Source organism: Macaca mulatta, chromosome 12 (assembly GCF_049350105.2).
Source record: "Macaca mulatta isolate MMU2019108-1 chromosome 12, T2T-MMU8v2.0, whole genome shotgun sequence".
Lineage (NCBI taxonomy): Eukaryota > Metazoa > Chordata > Mammalia > Primates > Cercopithecidae > Macaca > Macaca mulatta.
In genome coordinates this window covers 9,597,912-9,615,971 of record NC_133417.1, presented here as the reverse complement: position 1 = coordinate 9,615,971, position 18,060 = coordinate 9,597,912, and the positions used below count along the sequence as shown (strand labels likewise).

At 52.5% G+C, this 18,060-nt stretch overlaps 1 protein-coding gene across 7 annotated transcripts in view; it reads right to left on the bottom strand.

Annotated features, from left to right (window-relative positions):
- Window positions 1-17,479, bottom strand: part of LIMS2 (LIM zinc finger domain containing 2) — a 44,055-nt gene extending 26,576 nt beyond the window's left edge. The window contains exons 1-2 of one of the 7 annotated variants that reach the window (XM_077956308.1): window positions 17,009-17,271; window positions 12,224-12,333 (exon numbers count right to left, since the gene is read on the bottom strand). In XM_077956308.1, coding sequence (XP_077812434.1) covers window positions 12,224-12,255 — 32 coding nt within the window. In that variant the 5' untranslated portion in view covers window positions 12,256-12,333; window positions 17,009-17,271. 7 annotated transcript variants of the gene reach the window in all.
- Window positions 17,480-18,060: the final 581 nt, after the last annotated feature.

Sequence of the window (18,060 nt, the reverse complement as noted above, 5' to 3'; positions counted from 1 at the left end):
AGATCCGGAGCACTCGTGGAAATCTTTAACATTGACTCCGTTTCCCTGAAAGACCTTTCTAGAAAGGTCAGAAAGCTTGAGCAGTATCTTCTTCTGCCTTCCGAAGGCAAGAGCTGGCAGCCGTCAACTAAAGACAGCAGGGCACTGATCCTCCCAAACTAGGGTGGGAGAAAGCCTTGGAGGGGCTCACTGGCACTCAGATACCAGACCTACACGCCACCGAGGAACACACTCACCCAGCAAGTCCCAACAGGAGGAGGTGCTCATTAAGAACCCTGGTAGTCAAGTGATGACAAGCATTGGGTACAATATAATTTGTAAATGCAGCCCAATTCCAAAGTTGCCCAACACTGATCAATTCAACAAATAGATTTTAAAGGTGGCCCCAGGAGCTAAAGGGCATGGAGAAGCTGAGCCCAGAGGAGCCAAAATGAGTAAGGAATACCGCTGACTCTCTGATGTAGGTAGCTGAATGCTTAAGAAAACTTATGCAGAAAATGTTCTTACAGCAGCTACAAGTCAACGTGATGGGGCCTAGGCTCCTCTCACCACTCCCGACTCAGCCCATCCATGTGGAAATCCTCAACACTAGAATCCAGGACTCTCATGCAGACCCACAGTTTTCTGTAAGGAGGAAACATTTATTTAGGGCTCCAAGGGTCACATATAATGCTGGAAAGGAGGCTACAGGCACAAGTGTTTTGTACAACATAATTTGTAAATGAAGTTCAAGCACAAGTTTACCAAGTACTAATCAATTCAACAAATATTTACTATAAAAGTGGACGTCGAAGGCTAGAAATTGAGAGAGGCTTAGAGTCTGATTGAGCCCAAATCCTAAATCTCTGCACAACCTTACCACCCATTCTGCAGCCTGTCCTGCTGCAGGGATGGGATTGGGGGCCACAGATACTGCAAACTGAATCTAGAACTCTATACAAAGTATTATACACCGTGACCAAATGGGATTTGGGTCAGTGCTCTGGCTCTAGACATTTGCAAACACACTGAGAGTGATGTCAGCAAAAAGTGGTGGAGTAAGGACCTCCAGAAGTTCATCCCTCCATAAAAGCAATGAAAAATCCAGAAAAAATTATCAGAATCTACTCTTTCAGAACTCTGCAAATCCACCAAAGGTTTTCAGTAACCCTAGGAATGTTTGGTCAAGAAAAACAGATGAATCTTGGTAAAAAACAAACAGCAAACAAACAAACAAAAACACAACAGTGAGGTTTGTGTTGTTTTAACTTATCCTAGTCCCTTATTCCTGCTCCCTAACTCCATGCCTGCCTTGAAAAACAATAATAGCCTGTGTTCCCAGTAAGGAATTAACAGAATGGAATATTAGGAACAACTGTATGCCAATAAATGAAATAACCTATCTGAAATGGAGAAATTCCTAGAAGGACACTACCAAAACAGACTCAAAAAGAAATAGAAAATCCAAATGTATCAGTCTATTTTCATACTGCTATTAAGAACTGCATGAGGCTCGGTAAATTATAAAGGAAAGAGGTTTAATCAACTCACAGTTTAACAGGGCTGGGGAGGACTCAGGAAACTTACAGTCGTGGCAGAAGGCAAAGGGGAATCAAGGCATCTTCTTCACAAGGTGGCAAGAAGAAATACGAAGCGAAGGGGGATGAGCTCCTTATAAAACCAGCAGTTCTTGTGAGAACTCCCTCACTATCACGAGAACAGCATGAGGGGAAACGCCCCCATGATTCAATTATCTCCACCTGGTCTCTTCCCTTGACACGTGGGGATTATAGGGATTACAATTCAAGATGAGATTTGGGTGCGAACACGAAGCCTAACCAAATCACCAAATAAGGCCAATAACACGTAAAGAGACAGAGAGTAACCAAAAAACTTCCCACAAAGTAAAGCCAGAGTTACATGGCTTCATTGGTGAATTATATCAAAGGTTTAACTAGAATTAACACCAAACCTTCAAACAAACAAACACACACAAAACACCAGTGTGGTGGCACATGCCTATAATCCCAGCTACTCAGGAGGCTGAGGCAGGCAGGAGAATCACTTGAACCCAGAAGGTGGAGGTTGCAGTGAGCTGAGATCACGCCACTGCACTCCAGCCTGGGTGACAGAGTGAGATCTTGTCTCAAAAAGAGAAAACAAAAAGCAAAAAACACCAAACCTTCACAAAATCTTTCCAAAAAAAAGGAAGACTAGGAGGGAACACTTCACAACTCATTCTATAAGTATTACCTTGATATCAAAATAAAACACGAAGGTCACATAGATGCAAATGTCCTTGATAAAATACAATAAACTAAATCTAACACTCTATATATAAAGTATTATACAACATGACCAAATGGGATTTATCCCAAGAATATAGGGTTTGTTTCACATCCAAAATTCAATGTAGCATACCATATCAATAGAATAGAGGACACTCTATGACCATCTCGATAGATGCAGAAAACACATTTGGCAAAATCTAACACCGTTTCATAATAAAAGCACCCAACAAACTAGGAATAGAAGGGAACTTCTTCAATTTGATAAGGAGCATCTACCAAAAACCCATAGCTAACATCATACCTAGTGATGAGAAAACGAATGCTTTCCTCCTAAGGTCAGGGGGATTTCCAGTCTTGCTATTTGTTTGCAGCATGGCACTGGAGATTCTATCAAGGACAGTTAGACAAGAAAAAGAAATGAAAGACATCTAGTTTGAGAAGGAAGAGTAAGACTATTTTTATTTGCATATTACCTACTCATATATAGAAAACCCTGAAGAATCCCCCCTCAAAAAAAGAAACCCTATTTACAGCTAAGAAATGAGTTCAATAAGTCTGCAAGGTATAAGATCATTATACAAGAATCACTAGCAATGAGAAATCTGAATATGAAATAAAACAACCCCATTTGGGACAGCATCAAAATGAGTAAAATACTTAGGAGTAAGTTTAACAAAATAAGTGCAATACTTCTTATTCACTGAAAACTATAAAACATTATTGAAAGAAATTAAAGAAGACCTAAATAAAGATAAAGATATCCCATATTCATGGATTGGAAAACAATATTGTTAAGATGGCAATACAACACTACATCAAATTGACCTATAGATTCAATGCAATCTCCATTAAAATTCCTGCCTTTTTAAAAGAAATAGACAAGGCATTCCTAAAATTTACATGAAAATGCAGGTGATACAGAATAATCAAAAAAACTTAAAAAAAAAAAAAAAAAAAAAAAAAGGCCAGGTGCAGTGGCTTACACCTGCAATCCTAGCATTTTGGGAGGCCAAGGCGGGTGGATCACTTGAGGTCAGTAGTTCAAGATTATCCTGGCCAACATGGCAAAACCCCATCTCTACTAAAAATACAAAAATTAGCCAGGCGTGGTGGCACACACTTGTAGTCCCAGCTACTCGGAAGGCTGAGGCAGGAGAATCGCTTGAACCCAGGAGGTGGAGGTTGTGGTGAGCTGAGATCAGGCCACTGCATTCCACCCTGGGTGACAGACTGAGACTCCATCACAAAACAACAACAACAACAACAACAAAAACAAGGAAGACTCATGCTTTCCATTTCAAAACTTACTTAAAAATTACAATTTACTTACTAAAAATTACAAGTGTGGCACTGGTGTAAGGATAGACATATACACCCATAGAACAGAACCAAGAGCCCAGAAATAGGCTGGGTACAGTGGTTTATGCCTATATTCCCAGTACTTTGGAAGGCTGAGGCAGGCAGAGCCCAGGAGTTCAAGACCAGCCTGGGCAACATGGCAAAATCTCGTCTCTACAAAAAATACAGAAAGTAGTCAGGTATGGTGGTATGTACCTGTGGTTCCAGCTACTCGGGAGGCTCAGGTAGGAAGATCACCTGAGCCCAGGGAGGTTGAGACTGCAGTGTACCAAGATCTTGCCACTGCACTCCAGCCTGGGTGAAAGAGTGAAATCCTGTCTCAAAAGAAAGTCCAAAAATAATCCCATATATTTGTGGTCAACTGAATGTTGACAAGAGTGCCAAGACCATTCAATGGAAGAAAGAGTAGTGTTATCAACAAATGATGCTAGGACAACTGGATAGCTACATGCAAAAGATTTAGTTTAAACCCTTATGCCTTATATAAAAAAAAAAAAATTGACTCACAATAGATCAAAAACCTAAATGTTAGAGCTAAAAGTATAAAACTCCTAGAAGAAAAGAGATGTTTTCATTTCATGAGCTAGGATTAGGCAATAGTTTCCTGAATATGACAACAAAAACTCAAGCAACTAAAGAATAAGGAAATAAACTGGATTTCATTAAGATTTAATACTTGTGTGTATCAAATGACACAATCAAGAACGTGAAAAGATGATCCACAGAAAAGGAAAAAATATTTGCAAATCGGCTGGGCACGGTGGCTCACGCCTGTAATCCCAGCACTTTGGGAGGCAGAGGCAGGAGGATCACCTGAGGTCAGGAGTTCAAGACCAGCCTGGCCAAAATGATGAAACCCCCTCTACTAAAAATACAAAAAAAAAAAAAAAGCCGGGCATGGTGGTGCATGCCTGTAGTCCCAGCTACTGGGGAGGCTGAGGCAGAAGAATCGCTTGAACCTGGGAGGCAGAGGTTGCAGTGAGCTGAGATTACACCACTGCACTCCAGCCTGGGTGACAGAGCGAGATTCCATCTGAAAAAAATTGCAAATCATATGTCTGAGAAGTGTCTAGTATCCAAATAAATAAAGAACTCTTACAATTCAACAATAAAAAGACAACCCAATTTAAAAATGGGCCAAGAGTTTGAATGGACATCTCTCCCAAGAGTTTTTACAAGTGGCCGACAGACGCATGAAAAGATGCTCAACGTTATCAGTCATTAGAGAAGTGGAAATCAAAACCACAATATGACACCTCTTCACACCCACTAAACCAGACAACAATGACAAGCATCAGCAAGGATGTCGGGAAATTGGAACCTTCATACATTCCTGGTGTAAAATTTAATAAATGTAAAATTGTTCAATTATTTGGAAAACAGCTTGGCAATTCCTCAAGAAGTATAACATAAGAGTTACAACATGCCCAGCAAGTCCAGTCCTGGGTATATATTCAAGGAGAAAATGTATGTTCACACAAAAACTTGTATAGGAATGTTCATAGCAGTATTATTCACGGTAGCCAAAAAGTGGAAACAATTCAAATATCCACCACGGGTGAATGGGGAAACAAACTGTGGCACAATGGAATATTATTTACCCAGAAAAAGGAATGAAGTACTGATTCATGCTACAATATATGGATGAACTTTGGAAATATGTTCTTAATAAATGAAAGAAGGCAGGCACAAAAGGCCATATAATATATGGTTCCATTTATGTGAAATGTCCAGAACAGGCAAATCTGTAGAGACAGAAGGCAGGTTACTGGTGGCCAGGGCTGGGAGGAGGGGGAAATGGGGATTGTCTGCAAATCAGTACAAGGTTTCTTTTAGGGATGATTAAAATGTTCTGGAATTAACGGTGATGGTTGCACAACCTTGTGAATGTACTAAAAACCACTGAATTGTACAACTAAAATGGTGAATTTAATAATATGTGAACTATGTCTCAAATTTTAAAAAACACATGAGTAATGAAGAATGCAACTACATGGTTTCCTAGAGGCTGGAACTGAGGCCCCAAGCTGTGAGGCAGGGCTGCCTCCCCAAGGCCCTGGGGCACGTGCCCTCAGCCCAGTGGGCAGAGGCACCACAAACAGGCTGTCCTCCAGAGCCAGCTCCCCCACCAGACTCCTCACCAGGAGGCTGAAAACAACTCCACGAGTTTCCCGTGTATTCCTCCAAGGACATGGGTGAGGACACAGTGGGTTTTACATTCATATGTGTATTCAGTCACCTCATCTCAGCAAGACATACGCATTCACCCACGGAAGTATCTCATTAGGGTGGTTATCCTGCTAAGTCATCTAAGTAAATATTCACCTTCAGAAATGAACACGCTACACCTAAACAGAACAAGGACAGCGACAGTGCTTCCCTTCCCCACCTGGAAATGAAGACCTAAGGGATGGTTAAGCCTGCATGCAGGCTGGGCACAGTGGCTTACGCCTGTAATCACAGCACTTTGGGAGGCCGAAGCAGGTGGATCACAAGGTCAGAAGATCAAGACCACCCTGGCCAACACGGTAAAAACCTGTTTTTTTGGTAGAGACCACGGTAAAAACCCTGTCTCTACTAAAAATACAAAAAAAATTAGCCGGTCGTGGTGGTATGCACCTGTAGTCCCAGCTACTCGGGAGGCTGAGGCAGGAGAATTGCTTGAACCTGGGAGGTAGAGGTTGCAGTGAGCTGAGACTGCACTACTGCACTCCAGCCTGGGTGACAGAGCAAGACTCCATCTCCAAACAAGAGAAAGAAAGCCTGCACGTAGCACAGCACAGATAGGGACACAGAGAAGGAGGATGGCCCACTGTGGGTGGGAAACCCAGGCTCCTCTCCACAGTGGCTGCCTGTGCGGTCCCTTGCCAGCTCACAAGTGCTGACTGTTAACTATTCAGGAATTCTGTAAAGCGTTAATGCCAATTCAAGCGTTAGCGGTTTGACATGAACCCAGGTGGGGATATTCACACCACGGGACTGGACACCCTGCAGATCAGTTCTTCCATCCCTATTGTGCCAATGGCCAGCTAGAAGGGGCCAGTCAGCACCAGAAGTAGAAGAAAAGGGAAGGAGGTGAGGGGCCATGGCAGTGCCCCCCTGGCCCAGTCTGGGGCTCAGGGCTCAGTGGTGCCACATCACAAGCCACATCACTTGTTACCCACTTCACACTTTGCTTAAGCCCCTGATGCCACTGCAGCCTCCTGTGCTGTGCTGAGGGCTCTGGCTGCACTCAGCTGCCCCACGGCTGACTCCTTCTGCCTAGGGGACCACTGGGCATACTCCACCCGCAGGAGGGGCAAGATTGGTGGATATGAGGGCAGGGATCTAGCAGCCTGCTCTGCGCTGTACTAAGCATGGACTCAGCACACAATCAGGCATACGACAGCCTCATACATAACACACACGACGGTCACATGGTGGGTGGAATCCACTGTATGCAGCCAAGCCACTGAGCTCACATGGCCATGGGTGTCAACATCCCAGGCTCCCATTTCCAGGAATGCCAGGGACAGCTGAGTCCCTGGTAGGTGGCCTTCCCCATGTCCACCTCCCTGTAGAACAATGGTGATGCCAGAGGTCCCTTCAGCTGTGATAGTCAAAGATCTCGTGGTTGTAAGTTCCAAAGCCCCCGGGTTGCCGCTGAGGCCGAGCCCCCTCTCTTCCCACGGCATGCCACCCACGCTCCAGGCTGCCTTCACTCCCCGCCCAGCTTGGCTTGTTCCTGGGCTTCAGCCCCTCCATGCGCAGGTGCCTCCCACGGCTCCCCCTCAGACTTGCCACAGCTCTTCAAGCACTCCACAACCACACCAAGCATGCCAGCCTCCCCCACCTGCCATCACGGGGGGCATGCTCCCAAGCCCCACCCTCTGTGGCCCACCTCACAGCCAGTCAGTTGGGTCCTGTCCACTCCACCTCCCAGAACCCTGAGTCAGCCTCCTCTCCTCCACCCCCCCTCAGCCACCCAGGAGAGGCCTCCCTAGTGTCTGCCTTCTGTCTCTTTCCCCATCTCCTTCCCAGCAGCCCTTTCTCCACACAGCACCCATGGGTTCATCTGCAGAGAGCATGGCCACGCAGGCCACTCCAGGTCCCTTTGGTGGCTCCCCACCGCCCTCCCTCTGCTCTTGCCTGGTGAGGTCCTGGGGAGAGCTGGCAGGACGAACTGAAGGTATGCGAGCAGAGAAGGGTGTTTCCCAAAAACAGCCTGACTCTGGGCAGCCTGGGGGATCCTGAGAGAACCAGGATCCAGGCACGAGGAGCTGCCTGGGATCACATGGGGACAGTGGACATGGGGAAGGGCACCCAGCATGAAACGGTGGAAATGAAACTCCACTGCTCCTGAGACAGGAAAACTCTCGCCCACTCCGAAGGCCGGGTTGGATGTCCGTTCCTCACAGTCTGACCCAGCCGAATCCCTGTGTATGGAGGGCAGGGAAGCCAGTGGGGCACCAGCACGGCGGGCAGCAGGGCCACATTTGAAGGAGCAGGTGCATTACACTCAGATCGCCCACAGCTGTATCAAACACACACTCCGGGAGAAAGGAACTGCGGGGAGCCACCCAGACTGCATAAAGGGAGGCTCTCGGGAGTGGAACTGTTGCCGTTTTCCTCTCTTTATGTTTCTGTTATCTTTTATGTTTCTAGGTTTCTCCTTATTCTCTAAGACACGCAGTATTGCCTGGACGAGGAACGCCCTACACAGTGTCCGCCAAAGGCTGACTGTCATCCCACTGTCATTTGAGGATAAGAGTTTCTCGGGCCCTTGGAGCCCACCGCAGCAAGGGCAGGCTGCCCCTGCTCGCCACCACCTGCCTTCCCGGTAGTTCCGGCTGGGCTCACCTGACCACCTCCGTCTCCAGGGAAAGGCCCAAGGGACTCAGGGGCAAGAGGACCCTTGCCAGGGAGCAGTGGCACCTCGGGGCCTCCCATTCCAGCCCCACTCCCTTCATGGCTCTGTCCACCTCACCATCCCTCCTGTGCCTGAAGGAACCGCCTCTCACCCACCTCCACCTCAGCGCTGCTGCTGGGCTACTCCGGACCCTGTTCCTGTCTCTCCCCACTTTCTTTTCCTAGAAAATGGAGGGTGAGAACCCGGCAACTGGCAGGGACAGGCTGAGGAAAATGGGAGGCAGCCCCGCCGAACCCTGGGGGGTGACCACAGGCAGCCAGAGGGCCTGCAGATGCCACTCTCCTGGGGAAGGGTCCCTCCATCTCACTGCAGAGGGGCCTGGGCCAAGTCAGGGGTGACTCCAAGTCAGGGGAGCTGACTGGGAAGAGAGGCTTGGGGAGAAGACAGGGAAGTGTGTCTGGAGGGCAGGGCTTACAAAGTGACAAGTTACAGGCTATTTTTGGTTCCTGGGGTTGCCCTGAGACCCCAGGCCACAGCCTTAATGGCCATCACAGGCAGCTCCCCTGTGGGCCTGGGATTTGGGACCGCAACCCTGGACACTGCCCTGCACTCTCCAAGCCGGTTTTCCCAGCAAAGCCACAGGTCACTCTCAGGGCTGGAGCTCCCGCAGAGCCCCAGGTCATGGGATCCTGAAGAAGAGAATCCCCCTGCCAGGACTTGGCTAGGGGGGTCCAGGGCCTCAGGGACAGCCCCTCCCACCCAGCCCTGAGTCATGCACTTGTACCCAGCTAGGTTCCAGAAAGGGCTGCAGGGACAAACACTGGCCGGACACTGGTGGACCTGTGGCCTCCTGAGTGGCCCAGCTTCTGTGGCCTCTGGTGACCTCATCTGTGAAATGGCAACCAGGGGCCTGAGAGCAGAGGGTGAGCCAGGCCCAGGGGAGTGCCCTGTCCCCTGCCAACCCCTGCACAGCTGGTGCTTGGGCGCAGCTCTGGCCAAGTCCCCACGTACCCTTCATCATTTTCAACATTTTGACCACCCCAGGTTTACAGAGGAGGAAACGGAAGGCTCAGTGATGTCACTCACCGGGGATCGGGGATCGCACAGCGGGGATCGGGGAAGTCGGGGGCGGCACACAGCCGTTGAACCCTTTGCCAGTGGTAGGTGTCTGACCTTGGACAAGACCCCTCCCGCAGCCCTGGGCGTCGGTGGTGAGCAGATGGCCGTCCCATCTTGCAGGGGTGCGGGCGGGTGGGCAGGAGCTCCACCTTCCGCGGCGGGCGCTCGCCCAGAGGAAGGGGCGCGGGGGCTGGGGGACCCCGGCCCCGACGGCCGCTGCCGCCCCGGGAGCTGCGAGAATCCGACGCTCCAGGGCGGAGCGGGGACCGTCTCGCCGCGGGGCTGTACGAGGGCGAGCCGGGCCTGGGCCAGGGGTCCCTCAGTCCCTCCTCCCCGGCCCGGGGGCGTGGGTGGGGGTCGTTACCTTCCCGTCATGGTGGCAGCGACGCCGAGCGCGGGGTAGCCGCGGGTCTCCCTCTGCCGCCAGCCGAGCACCCGCCCGCCAGCCCGGGCCGCAGAGCAGGGAGACGCCCAAAAAAGGCCAAGAGCCGCTCAGCCCGCGAGAGGGGTAGGCGGGGGTGGCAGGGTGGGGCCCGCGGGGCGGGGTGGGGAGGGGAGGTCAAGGCTGAGGGTGGGGGGGTGTTGGGGAGGTGAGGGTGGGAGGTTGCAGGCGTCTAGGTGGGGGTGGGGGTGGCAGGTGGGGGTGGCGGGGGGGTGGGGTTGGAGGGGCGGGGGTGGCGGTGGGTGGGGTTGGAGGGGTGGGGGTTAGAGGTGGGGGTGGCGGTGGGTGGGGTTGGAGGGGTGGGGGTTAGAGGTGGGGGTGGCGGTGGGTGGGGTTGGAGGGGTGGGGGTGGCAGGTGGGGGTGGCGGTGGGTGGGGTTGGAGGGGTGGGGGTTAGAGGTGGGGGTGGCGGTGGGTGGGGCTGGAGGGGTGGGGGTTAGAGGTGGGGGTGGCGGTGGGTGGGGTTGGAGGGGTGGGGGTGGCAGGTGGGGGTGGCGGTGGGTGGGGTTGGAGGGGTGGGGGTTAGAGGTGGGGGTGGCGGTGGGTGGGGTTGGAGGGGTGGGGGTTAGAGGTGGGGGTGGCGGTGGGTGGGGCTGGAGGGGTGGGGGTTAGAGGTGGGGGTGGCGGTGGGTGGGGTTGGAGGGGTGGGGGTTAGAGGAGGGGGTGGCGGTGGGTGGGGTTGGAGGGGTGGGGGTTAGAGGTGGGGGTGGCGGTGGGTGGGGTTGGAGGGGTGGGGGTGGCAGGTGGGGGTGGCGGTGGGTGGGGTTGGAGGGGTGGGGGTTAGAGGTGGGGGTGGCGGTGGGGTTGGAGGGGTGAGAGTGAGGGGGCTGAGAGTGGGAGTAAAACTTGGAGTAAAGGTTGGGGGTGGGTCCCGCCACCCGCACAGCCCCAGCTCTAGGAACACCGAGCGCGGCCAGCGGCGGGCGCGGGTTCCTTCCCACCCGGGCTCTGCTCACCACCTCCCGGATTCCGGGCATAGTTTTCCTTTTAAAGGGAGTGCAGTTATAATAAACGCTAACAAGCACCCCCACCCCCACAGCCCCGCCGGGACGCCCCGCTCGGCGCCCCCTCTGCCGTCCCTGGGCAGTCCAGACCGCAAACGCCTGCAGGAGATGGGAGGCATGGGGGCCATGCTGAGACCACCTCCCTCCCGGGCTTTCCAAGCCCCGAGTTCCCACCCGGATCTGGGCACTGACTCCCTCCCGAGGCACCCGGGACCCCCGAGTCCACGCAGTCCCGCCCCAAGGGAAGCGTCACTTTTCAGTCGCAAGCTTGCTTTCCCGGGGAAATTCCCATTTCATCCCCCGAGGCGGGCCATCGCCCTAACTTGGCCAAAGGTACTTCTTCAACGACAAAACCAAATGCCCAGCTCCCATGTTTCCAGGGGAACCAGGCACCTCTGTATAATGAAGCGCTGTTGACAAGCTACCATTAGAGGCGTTAAGAGGAAGGGGTGATATAAACTATTTAGGGAATCTCTTCCGAGGAAATTTTGAAACAAAAAAAACAAAACAAAACAAAAAACCCTGGCCCCGCCTAAAGGCAGATATTTCTGGCTGGACAGTGGCGTGCAGCTCATCTTTGGAAGCTGCCCAGATGTCACACTGAGAGTTGGGAGCTGGGCGGCCTGATGTGTAAATGTGGTCTACTCCAGTCCTGGCAGCAGAGAAAAGTGATCTAGAAATGACGGTGTGAGTTAGCAACCCACAAATAAACGGGTGCCGTTCAGAAAGATGAGTTGATGCATCCTGCAGTTCCAGCTGCAGAAATAAGCTGGGAAAAAACACCTGTTCCTAAGTGGCTGGTATTGTGGAGTGCGTTTGCAGCTGTTACTTTTTTTTGTGGGGGGGAGGGGGGACGGAGTTTCGCTCTTGTTGCCCAGGCTGGAGTGCAATGGTGCCATCTCGACTTAGGGCAACCTCCGCCTCCCATGTTCAAGCGATCCGCCTGCCTCAGCCTCCCAAGTAGCTGAGATTACAGGCGTACGCCACCATGCCCGGCTAATTTTGTATTTTTGATAGAGATGGGTTTCACCATGTTGGTCAGGCTGGTGGCAAACTCCTGGCCTCAGGTGATCCGACAGCCTCAAGTGATTACGTCTTGTTTCGAGTGTGTCTCAGCTGATTCTGCTTAACTGTAATTTGATGGTTGATTAAGCCTAAGTATGGATAATTTCTTGGCTCACCTGCCCATAAAGGGAGAAAGGCTTTCCACCATTACTGACACAGAGGTATAGGCATGCTGGGGCCGTGCACCAGAAAGCCACTGCTGGACAGTTCATTGAATATCGGGGTCCTGTGGAAACCAAAGAGGATGAACAGTTGAAAGCATTACAACAGAGGCCCATGCTCTCCACAGAGGAGACCTCATTCCTGCCTTTTAGCCCAAAAGCCTCCCTGCTTATGATAGCTGAGCACACATGGATCTGTATGTGGCCAAACCAGGACCCTGTGCAGCTCCCAGCGTGCCTCATCCCTGGGCCAGTGCAAGCTCAGTGACAGCTGGTCGGGGCTGTGGGCATGGCTTAGCCCTGCTGGAGATGCAGAGGCTCCAAAGAGCCAGGGCCAGCCTCCCACAGTTCAGCCAAGAGGGCAGAGTTGCAGGAAAGAGCTGGCACTCACACATTCACACATTTATCCACTTGTTCCTTCAAGAGTACTTATACTGCATGGGCACCGGAAGTACTGCGCGGAGCAAGAAGACATGGACCTGGCTCTCATGGAGTTTAGCGGGGGTGGAGGATGGGCAATAAACAAATAAATACGCAAACTAGATTTTAGACAAGGGTAAGTGCTTCAAAGAAAAGGACGATGGTGGTTGGTGGCTGATTTGAGTGAAGAGTGAGGGAAACTTTCTGAGCAGGTGATGTTCGAGCTAAACCGGAATGAGGGAAAAATCCAGCCCTCAACCATCTGCAGGAAAAGCATTCCAGCGGTAGAACAGCAAGTGCAACAACCCTGAGGTGGCATGAGCTTGGGGTATGCAAGGTCAGAAAGAAGACCAGCAGGTCTGGAAAACAGGGAGGTGGCGGGTGGAGGGGGACGGGGCAGAGCAGCAGGGCCACAGCAGAAGTAGGATTCCACCCTTCGATGGAGAGTTCTAAGCAAAGACAGACACAACACTCTAGCATCAGCAGAGGAGGATCTCAGCAATACTGACTGAATGATGAAAGAGCACTTTCTCCATCTATATCAAGTTCTAGAATAGGCAACATTTGTCTGTGGTAGAAGACTTCAGAACGGTGGCTGCCCCAGGCTGGTCTATTGCACCCCAGACTGCCCTGCGGGGGGAGGACAGGGGTTGACGAGGAAGGAATGTGAGGGAGCTTCTGGGGTAACGTGCAATGTTTTAGTAGGAGTTTGGGTCACACAAGTGTATACGCCTTTGTTAAAACTCATGGAATATATGGCCAGGATTTGCGCATTTCATTATATGTAAATTTTACCTCAAAACAAAAATACTGTAAACGATACTGAACTCTAGTTAATGATGTACAATGCTGAAGTGTTTAGGTAGAAAGGTACTGATGTCTGCAATTTACTTTGAAATACATTGTTTAAATCAAGATGAGCAGGTGTGGTGGATCCCTGTAGTCCCAGCTAGTCCCTAGCTACGGGGAGGCTGAGGAGGGAGGATCACTTGAGGCCAGGAATTCAAGACCAGCTTGGGCAACACAGCATGACTCTGCCTCTAAAAAATGAACTCAAGATGGGGAGATGGATAAAGGGATGGACAGAGAGGTGGCAGAGTGAGTCTACCACGATATTAATGGGAGAATCTAAGTGGTGGGTATCTGGGTTTTCAACTTTGATGAGTGCTTGAAGTTTTTCATAACAAAAGGGAGAAGTGTCCCCAGCTGCTGTGGCCACTGTGTGAGGGACAGAGTGGTCTCAGGGACAGTCTGATTAGAGGCTATGGTGAGCATCCAGGAGGGACTGGTGCCTTGGACCACGAGACCGTAGGGACGGTGAGAAGGCGTTAGATACAGGGTCTATTTTGCAGCCAACCGCATTTGCTGGGAATCTGGATGTGTGGGCGTGGCCGGCATGGGCGTGGCCAGCACAGGCATGGTGGTTGTGGGGCAGGTGTGTGTGTGGCGGGGTGAGTGTACAGGCGTGGGAGTCAAGGACTTGCAGGTGGCCTTGCTTTTCTAGATGTTGGTGGCAGTGGGACAGTCTGGGCAGGTCAGCGAGGGCTGACGTTGCATTGGGCCCGCCCCAGGCATCCCAGGGGAGATGGTGGGCAGGGCACTGTGAACCTGGAGCAGGGAAGAGAGGTCCATTTTCTGGCGTAGATGCGGAAGGCTTGGTGCAAATGGAATTTCAGCTCTAGGGCTCCATGGAGACCTGGGGTGTCTGTGCCAGTCAGGAGCCCTCCAAGGGTAAGAGGTCGGACTGGCAGGAAGTGAGGGGGAGAGCAGGAAAGCGTGAGGTGCTGCAGAAGCCCGGAGCGCTGTGTGCACACCGCTGCGTGCGGAGGCCAGGGAGCCTCTGGGTTTGGGTCAAGAGCTAGTCCATGGGAGTAAGGGGCCTGAGTCCCACTGCAGAGGGGCAGGCAGGGCTCCTGCAGTGCCTCCCCTAGGAGCACCCCTCCTTGGGGTCTGTGCAGACGGTGCTCCCCGGAGTGCTGCACACAGTGTCTCTGAGGGAGAATGCTCTGAAAGGGGCAGGGAAGGGACAGCAGTTGGAAGTGGGTAGAGGAAGGGGAGGGAAGGTGAGAACGCAGTGTCCATGCCCAGGTTTTATAGGATGATGTCACTGAGGGACATTCAGGGAGTGGCTTGAATTACACACTTAGTCTTCGTTGGGGGACAGATGGGGCTCTGAGGCTGAAGCTGGGCCACAGAGTGACATGAGAGCTGTCCTAGAGGGGGAATGAGGTGCAGCATCTCCCCGGGCACGAGCCCTCTACCCTCTGGGGCTCAGGGCAGGTGGGCACCCCCTTTGCAGGGCAAGTACCCGAGTTTCTCCACCCCCACCTTCTCCCTTCGCTACTCCAGGGGACGGCTACCTGAACCAGCCCAGGGCCCAGGGCTCATGGGAGCTGGGAGACAGGGCCAAGAGAGGGGCCGGCCTTGGCCAGCGTGGCTAATCAGCAGTAGGAGGCTGAGGGGAACCTGGGGTTCTCAAGTGCCTCAAGGAGCCTCCTCCAATATCCAGAGCCACAGCCTTGTCCCCATGTGACGGCAGGGAATGGAGAAGGCCTTGCAGCTCTCAAGAGGCCTCAGGTCTCCTGCCACAGCCCAGGTCCTGGGCAGGAGCCAGCATGCCTTCCCAGCAGGTGGGCTGTGAATCTGCCTGTTTCCGGGTGGCCCCGTGTGATGCAGGCCGCCCAGACGGCCACTCCACAAGGCCTCTGCCCCAAATCTGGTTAAGGCCTGTCCCTTTCAGGGCACCGGGAACTGGCAAAACACAGAGGCCTGCCGAATATCACCACAAAGCTCAAAGCCGTCAGCCGCCTCCTTCGAGACCAGAGTTAACTCGGGAAGTGGCTGTGAGACCCCCCGGGGGGAAGCAGGGAAGCACTTGCATGGTGGCTCCTGGGCCAAAGGAAGAATAGTGAGCAGCACGCCGCCCCGGCACCCGCGGGCTTCACGACACATTAAAAGTAAATGTCTCTTTTTAAAAATATGAGCATAAAACTAGCTGGGCACGATGGTGCGTGCCTGTGGGCCTACCTCTTCATCAGGCTGAGGTGGGAGGATCACTTAAGCTCGGGATTTCGAGGCTACAGTGAGCTATGACTGTGTCTCTGCACTCTAGCCTGGGCAGCAGAGCAATCTCCTGTCTCTAGAAATAATCTAATAAATAAAAATAAAAATATGAGCCTGCCCTCAGAACTGTCATCAGACACACCCTCTGACCAGCACGAAATGGCCTTACTTCTCCCTGCGCCACGCGGCAGCTCAGTGAGAGAATCTGGCAGAATGTTGATCCACAATTCTCTCAACATTTGCAGAACACACAAGAGACCCAGGGATTCTCTTCAGTCTGAGGGGAACCCAGTGCCCTTCTTGAAAGTCTGATTTGCTCAGGAGTGGAGGTGGACCATCGAGCTTCACAATTTTCCAAACATGATCTGGCCTTGGAGTTTGGGAGGAAAAGGCCATCTCTCTCTCGCCTTTGCTCTGGGACAGACTCCATTCAACTCACGGGTTCGGCTACCGGAGGGCAGCCCCCGCCACATATCCAGGAACAACACATTGTTACGCCTCAGCACATCACACCCTGGAGTATCCAGCAGGAAGCCTCCTGGGTGCAGAGTTCCGCACCTGCGGGGCACCTGCCTCTCCCTGCCTCTAAGGGTATCTCTTCCACATACTGAGGGTCCCTTTGCTGCTTTTTTTTTTTTTTTTTTTTTTTTTTTTGAGACGGAGTCTCGCTCTGTCGCCTAGGCTGGAGTGCAGTGGCCGGATCTCAGCTCACTGCAAGCTCCGCCTCCCGGGTTTACGCCATTCTCCTGCCTCAGCCTCCCGAGTAGCTGGGACTACAGGCGCCCGCCACCTTGCCTGGCTAGTTTTTTGTATTTTTAGTAGAGACGGGGTTTCACCGTGTTAGCCAGGATGGTCTCGATCTCCTGACCTTGTGATCCGCCCGTCTCGGCCTCCCAAAGTGCTGGGATTACAGGCTTGAGCCACCGCGCCCAGCCCTTTGCTGCTTTTTTCCCATTGTGACCTTCCCACTGGAGCTTGTCCCACTCTGTCCAGGGGAAAGAGCAGCTGCTCATCCCAAGCCCAGCCTGTCCAGACGTGGCCTCGCCCGCAGAAGGCCCGGTGTGTGGCCACGGTGGGCTGAACCTTCACCGTCCCCATGCCGCCTGACTGAGGGCAGCCGCTCCAGGGCTGTTCCTTGACCCCCAATTAGCAACATTAGCACAACCACTCAGCGGTACAGGGAATTGCAGGGGCAGCTCAGCGATTGGCAGGTGGAAAGGCCCTCCCGGGGCCCCGTGCCCATCACAGGGTCTCTACCTCCGTGACCGAGACGCCGCTCCGCCTCCTCGGTGCTTCCTTCCCTGAGTGCTGCCAGCAACTTCTCTGAGGGAAATAGCAGCTGCCTGGCCCGCTTGGCACAGCCACGTGCAAGACTGGGCAGCTGCCAGGAGTGTCCGGCCACCACGGGGCACCCAGGCACTCCAGCTTCGCCTCTCCCTGGGCAGGAGGCTTGGCCAGAGGTCCTTAGCTGGAGGCAGAGGCCGGAGGCACCTTGGGGTCAGGAGGGGACGGAAGAAGCCGCGGAAGGAAAGGCGGCCTCCCCGGGGAAGTGCTGCTCAGGGCCCAGAGCCAGGCCCACAGAACAAAAGGAGCAGCGGCTGCCCTCTGAATCCAGAGAGGCCGGCAGAGGGGCAGCCCCCAAATGAGCACTTCCCGAAGCCCCGAGCGCAGGAGCCCCGCCAGGCAGTAGATGTTCACATCATCCACGGACAGACGGCAAAAGAAGCCTCACAGTGAAAAGAATCCGGCAACTAACTACAGGAGTAACCCAAGAACAGCTACTAGGATGCTGTCTGGCCAAGTACTATTTTCCCTGAAAAGGGGAACATCTCAGGATTACTTATATTCAAATAACATAAATGAATTGTTTTATAATTTTCTGCAATAAAACTTTCATTGTATTAGAAATGCCAAGAAGTAGAAAGAAGAAAAATCACCTCCAAAGGCAGGTACTGCCACACTTTGTTCACTTTTAACCATGTACATTTATTTTTTGCCTGATTGTGATCATTTTATGGTTTGCAATCTTTCTTTTTCCTTTTCCTTTTTTCTTTCTTTTCTTTTTTTCTTTCTCTTTCTTTTTCTTTTTCTTTTCTTTCTTTCTTTCTTTCTCCCTCTCCCTCTCCCTCTCCCTCTCCCCCTCCCTCTCCCTCTCCCTCTCCCCCTCCCCCTCCCTCTCCCTCTCCCCCTCCTCCTCCCTCTCCCTCTCCCTCTCCCCCTCCCTCTCCCTCTCCCTCTCCCCCTCCCTCTCCCTCTCCCCCTCCCTCTCCCTCTCCCTCTCCCCCTCCCCCTCCCTCTCCCCCTCCCTC